The 6920-nt window shown below is 35.2% G+C and overlaps 1 protein-coding gene across 1 annotated transcript; it reads right to left on the bottom strand.

The window, feature by feature from the left end:
* Positions 1 to 1994: 1994 nt before the first annotated feature.
* Positions 1995 to 5146, bottom strand: LOC108743847 (semaphorin-2A; the record flags this gene model as incomplete). The annotated part of the gene is made up of 6 exons (XM_018479443.1): positions 1995 to 2265; positions 3177 to 3420; positions 3828 to 4019; positions 4083 to 4362; positions 4421 to 4834; positions 4899 to 5146. Coding segments are annotated over 6 exons (1450 nt in total), but the record flags the coding sequence as incomplete, so codon positions are not given.
* Positions 5147 to 6920: the final 1774 nt, after the last annotated feature.

Genomic DNA, 6920 nt, shown 5'->3' with positions numbered 1-6920 from the left:
TTGTAAAGTATGGAATAACGCGTAACCTTGTTGGTGCTCAATCACTTTTTCTACACTCAGTTTAAATGAAAATCAATCAAAGCCAATATACTAATCGTAATTAAAGTAAACTTAAAATATCGTGTGATGAAATTGCAGTCTTCTACAAAACTGTGCAATGACACAGGATGAACATGTATGTTCAAGATTCTATACAGTAGGTTCACTTCCCAGCCACGGCCATACATCCCTCTCCTGTCGCCGCTTCTCCACTTTATCTATGAGCTTTCTGCTAAGCAGGGGCTGGGTTGTACAGAATATCATCATGAAGGCATAGTACAAATACATTTTGTATCTATATACTTCTAAAAAGCTATTGAACTGGATCGTATATGACAGTTCGGCACATATAAACTTAATTTATGATAACCTGCAAAATATGTCGGTATTTTAAGTAGACGAAACAAGTGAACCTACTGTATATAATCTTTATACTGTGCTATTTCTATAAAATGGAACCTACCGGGAGGTACCTATTAATGTCTTCGGTAACTGAAATTAATTGACCAAACTTTCATGAAAATGGTAAGAGGTTATTCAAGTTTTGAATTTCATTGTACGTCAAAGTATCTATGTACTGCTTCTTATACTGTGTTTGCTACAGATGTCACTATCATTGACAAATTTAAAGGAAGATATTGCACATATTGGGCAATCCCATAAACTTTTGTGTATGAGAAAGGACAATTTTAATATGCAAATTGCAAAAACCAATGTGCTGGGAGCGTAATTACAACCAATCCCCTTTTTATGGCACGTAAACGTCAACTTGTGCACCCCCATCAAAATATAGCCATTTCGCCTCCGAGCTTCTATACAAAATTAAAAAGCTTTCTATGGTGATGCTTCACATCTGTCTCCGTTATCTCCCTTTTTATGAGTCGTTTTCTTGATAGAGCCAAGGAAAATAATACAGAGAACACAAAAATAAAACGGTACCAACTTGCAAATACTTATAAAAATAAAATACGGACATGTGCGAGTAAGATTCGTCCTTGGAATGTTTTGTGTCGTTACATTAATGTAAAGTGAAATAAGTATACANACTTCTTAATAACGATTACATAATTAATGATAATTATTATTTGTTATTAATAAAGGACCAAGCATCACAAGCGAAAGTATTGCTTTGAATATGTGTAATTAACGAAATAACTTTATTCATTCGCTATCACCTACTTTACAGCACATACTACTGGAAATGGACTGTTGTGTGCAGAAAGAAACTAAAGCAGTAGTTGTGTTTTAATTCAATTGAACATGCGCATCCTTCAAAAATTAGTTGTGCGCAACAATAACGCATGCGTATAATTGATTTTTTTTAAAATGCGCATGCGCAAATTGTATTAAAAATGGGAACTGAAACCACCTATTGTAACTACTGCTTTATGCGCATTTTTCATGCGATTCGTTATTATTAGTATGCGCTTTTCTTATTGCATGTAGGCATTGACGTTGCTTTCTATCACTTCGTTGGTCACATTTTCGTGTATGTAACACGCAACCCCCAGTAATACATGCTCTAAGTGGTCTACATACAGTTCACCACACGTTGGTCCGAACAATGAAAAATATTCGTAATAATACTTACTTATACACTTGAATCGCGAAGCACTTTATGTACAGGTCAGTTTATTCATTTCAATTTATAAAATATGAATTTTTAAAATTACGACACAAGTATATCACAGGCCTACAAAGTTTCCCAACAGTTTAAAAAAATACTTAATATTAATTGATGTTTATTATTTTTTTCTTTCATGAGAAAAATTCTGAACGTATATATATATGGCACATATACGTCGCGTTTAAGAACAAATTAGTTAATTAATAAAGAACTCTGATACTGTCGGTCAATACTTATTAGATAATACAACACACATCTACAGCAATAAGAAATTATACTAAACGTTAAAGTAAAAGAAAATTAAACGAAAATATTGTGAACGTTATTACTTAGGTATATGAACGTGTCCATTTTTTTTATTGTTTTCTTTTTTTTTCCGTTCATCCTTATGAGGGCACTTTAAAAAGACAAACCTAACTAGCAAATTTTAACAATGTAGTGATGTAAAATTACACAAACAAGATGACAGTCCAGTATAAAGGAATCCCTAGTGGAGTTAGGGCAAACGGCCCGTGTTCAGCGAGCTATCATAAGAAGGGGCGAATAATTTCATTTGGATGGTTGTTTTGTTCGCTGCCATTTTGTCTCCCTACACATTGCTGCAAAAAAAAATAACCATTTGGACAATATTTCTTTAAATACCTTCGTGAATAATCTACAAACCATTGTCTAAATATAGAAAATACCACAAATGGCGCGGTAAACGCCATCTGTAGTACGATGCTACATTTTAGGATTAGGTACGTATGCTTCAACAATCTACTTGCTGAAACGAATCCCGGCGTAGCTAACCTCAACGTGATAGGCACGTTACCATAATCGAATAAAATAATTCGAATTATTTTAATCGATTATTCAGCAAGTAGATATCCACACAAGTGGACCTTGTTGGAGCATACGTAATCCTAAAATGTAGCATCGTACTACAGTTGGCGTTTACCGCGCCATTTGTGGTATTTTCTAAAACGCACTGTTAAGACAGCAGGTAAAAGTTGGTCTGTGTTCTGTCGGAGTTGTCTGCGACGTGCTGATGAGATCCAAAAAGATCGAAATCGCGATCCGCGTCTGGCAGTTTCGACAGAATACAGACCATTTCGAATTATTTTATTCGATTGTCTAAATATATTTTATTTTTTCCTAAATAGATACATTAGACATTACGGTTCCTTTGATGCTTTTTTAAAAGGAACTTTGATTCTACGAAAATATGTAATGGATTTCGAATTCGTTTTATTAAAACTGGACAAAAAACAGGGTGTTTAATCTATAAAACTAATTTTATTTCATTGAAATTTTAGATACTTAAGTTTTGGAAAATAAAGGAAAAACCAAGGTCGAATAAGTACTGGTTAGGCTCATTTTTATTATCCAAATTACCTCTACAAAAGTTAAAAATAATAACGTTACCTCTTGAGAATTTTAGATCACAGCATCTCTTAAAAAATATTTTTCTTTGCAAAATTCAGTAGTTACTTTCAACAAAATAGAAATCATTTAAATTCATACTTACGGCTTGTTTCTGCTCCCACGTTCTCATAGTTGATTTATATTTTTCAAATTCGTGGCACCAATCGGAGTAGACTTTCTGGTAGTCGCTGCTTTTTGACGGAGATGAACATCTGTGCGAGTCCACCGTGACGTTATACGAGCATAGTAGAGAAGCTCCCATCCAACAGTCATACCGGCCAGTATCTGCTTCTGTTAATGATAGTATGATCAAACCATGTTCCGACGTTTCTATGTATTTTTCAGGCCTACGACAAAGAATTCAGTTGTAGTATTCAAAACAAATCAATATGGTGTTATAAGATGTGTTCTAAATGTATACAATGTACTCAAAATAGTTTTAATTAAACGCCCTTTTTCTTAAATTACTCAATTTCTGCATTGTCTTATTAGATAAAACATTAAAACCGAAAATTCCACATAAAATAGTTTAAAACCTTTTATTGTATTTTATCTAAGGACATCTTAATCAGTGAAAGTTAAGCTGGAAAACAAACTTAAATACTCTACTCACTGAAAAGGGGAGAGGGGTTCACGAAATGACTTTCCTAAAATTACATTATTTTCATATATGAGTCATCAATCTACAACCAAAAGCACAGACAAATGACAGATGGGAAGAAGGACAAAACTCTCAACAGAAAAACACAAATACCTGTAGTTGATTTTGTATTGTCCCTTGTCTTTTGAGTAGTGGAACCATGTGATGGTTTGGGTTGAAAGTACAGCGGGCATCTTCAGAAAACAACCAAGGTGGAGACTTTGACCCCACGTTGCCACCATCTTCTTTTTTACGACGCTGCTGTCGCATATATCTAGTGTGTTGTTGGATACATCTTGGAGAAGTCTTTAAGATTCAAAGGGAGACTGTTAGATAAACATTTTTTGGGTTGTAATATTCTGGACTTACCCGGGAGCGTACGGTTTACAAATCAGCATGTCTTTATCCCACCCACAATATGGATCGTGTACACAACGTAAACAGTTATCATACCTCCTGTTGCACATGACTAGATCGATCTGTTTAACTCGGAAATCAGATGCTACAAATAAGGCTTTGTGTTTCCGTGACAGCGCCATTACTTGTATAGACTCCCCTGGAGTAACATCGAAAATATCTAAAAGTGTTGAACTGGTTTCTCCGTTATTGACGTTAGTCCATTGCACAATCTTATGAACTCGTCCATCATCTAAAAGGAAAAAAATACTTTGCTAAAAGAACCAATCAGAATAATTTTTAAAACTTACTGGTTCCAGCGTAGTAGACAGTATAGTCAATTACAGCTCCTCCTATGTCGACCCTTATCTTATCTACCACTAATTTTGTGAAGAAAATATCTCTTTTGAAGAAAACTGGTTTTTCATTTTCGTGCATTACAGCAGAATCCATTAGGGGATGGGATCGGATGAAGGTGAGAACTGAGTCAGGGAGTGTTTCTGTGTCGTTTACGCAAGTACCAGGACGCGGTTCTGGTACTCGATTGGATAACACTGGTAACCAGGCTGACGAAGAGGAAGCCTGCTCTTTGAATTTGCCATTAAAAGCCCGTTGGATGTCTGATAATGCGAAGGAACATATTGCTGAGCCCATCAATCCATTCGTGGAGGTAGTGAAGGTTCCATAAAATTTATTGTCGTCACCCGGTACTTTATAAATACTTTCTGTGAAGAAAACAAACATATAATAAAGATGACAAAAGGACGATTATTTGGTAGTGACTCTTACGTATTTCGTTGAAGTAAAACGGAAATTCTCCTGGAATTGAACAGTTCAACCTTGCTTTGAGGTATGTTGCCCAATTTTGGGAAAGGATATTTTTGCCGCCTATGTCCTTTTTGCAAACACGGGCTACCCTCGAATATACACTTTTACCACAATTTATGTACTCAACTGCCGTTTCACGGAAGAAGAAGAAGACGTACTCGCCAATATCAAACGATCCGACGAAATTTGGCTCTACAACAAATAATTCACTTTATTTTCAAAACATTTTGGTTTTGAAAATGCAAGAATATCAAGGAAACTAAGTACAAGTACTTTATAATGGGTTTTGACTGTTTTGTATATCGTTTCTTCGTTAAAAATGATGATAAAATTGCAGTTTAAAGTAACTTGGATTGGAATCTATGAGTTATATAAAAAAAAAACAATTTAATACATAATTTCATTCAAGAGTGGAATAGACGAATCCATTTAGTTATGAGGGTGATAACGGCTAATGAAAATTAAATTGTAATACAAATACAACGTAATGTTGTTCATCTGATTTTTTTAAACCAGCTGAGGGGCGTTTTTGTTTTGCTGAACGAGTTACAAAACGATTGACGCTTAGAAATTAGTTTCTATTACCAGAACTACCAACATTTTAAAATACTTTTATGAGCACAGATTTAAGAGAGTGTTTCTTTTACTCCTCTGTTCAAACTAACAAATAGTGTAGTGGTATTACGATTTTTTTTGTGGAGGGGGTAGACGATATATCGCGCGTTGAGAGGCGTCAGCGGCGGTAGGAGAGAAAGGCTGGCGGGGGCGGAGAGAGGGCAATGGCTGTATTAGATGAATATAATGCGCAGCCGCGTGGAGAGCGGGGAGTTTAGCGCTAGAGTTCCGGCGGCGTGTGCTGTGCTCAGCTGTTGTTTTCTTACCTCTGCTCTCCACGTGGTTGGGCATCATTGTCTCCATTTGCAGTTTGTGTAAAAACCAAATCATAAATTGCAGTAAACCTGTGAAGACGAAACCCTGAAAAAATGTGTGCTGGGACACATACTAGAAGTGAAACTTCAACGGACAGGTGGAAAAACGAATGGCAACAAAACTTTTACTTGAAGTTTTACTTTACTTTTTGGTCAGACTTCACAAACAAATTGCAAAATAATGAAGAAAAAGACGACAAAATGGAAAAACTGGGCTTTTAATTTAATTTTTTGATAGATATCAGCTTTAGATTTACTCTACAAGCAGCCATAGAATTGAAAATAAAATCATCTTGATGTTGTACTACAACTCGAAATGTTCAGTGATTTCATGTTATGTACATTCTCAGCGAGTGTTCCGTGTAAACTTAAGACGATTAATTTGATTTTGGACGAAGACATATCTAATCCCCGTGACACTTGGGGGCCAAGGAAATTGTCTTGGAGAGAGATATTTCTGCTTAAACGAGCTCGAGGAGCGTTAGTAGTGTTACGCATGCACGCATTTGGAGGTAATGCATTAATTTATTGCCGAGGATGAGGGGAAGATTAGGAGAAACAGTTTAGCGGTCTGAGACAAGCCGAGCGAGGGTAATAATAGAATTAGAATTAAGCACGATTTTGAGATTCTGCTCGCGTTTGGTTCCGTTTACTTTGCCTCTGCTACGAATCTTGGGGTTCAAAGTTTAAAGAAGAGGATTTTCATTAAACACACAATCATTAGCGATCAAGGAAAGACAAAAAAAAATAAAAAAAACGAGGACTCTAGACAACGAACGTCTTACTATTGTTTAAAAGCAGGGAAATAATCAGTTTCTAAAATTGCGTCAAACAATTAGGACAATTTAACTTTTCTGGTGATAAGAATTTAATTTTGTAGGATTACAGTTGTATATTTTTTATCATTCAAATTTAATATTGGCAATACTCGAGAGGAAATCTTTAATTTTTAAAGCAGAAAGACAAAGTGATTAAAATAATTTCGAAAATAATATCTTAACATCTGTTTAATTTTATTAAATAATACTTATATCCACCGAAAGCCTTATAAGAA

Source organism: Agrilus planipennis, unplaced genomic scaffold (assembly GCF_000699045.2).
Source record: "Agrilus planipennis isolate EAB-ADULT unplaced genomic scaffold, Apla_2.0 scaffold1346, whole genome shotgun sequence".
In the NCBI taxonomy this organism is placed as follows: domain Eukaryota; kingdom Metazoa; phylum Arthropoda; class Insecta; order Coleoptera; family Buprestidae; genus Agrilus; species Agrilus planipennis.
The sequence above is the reverse complement of the archived record's forward strand: the minus strand, read 5'-3'. Positions and strand labels throughout refer to the sequence as shown.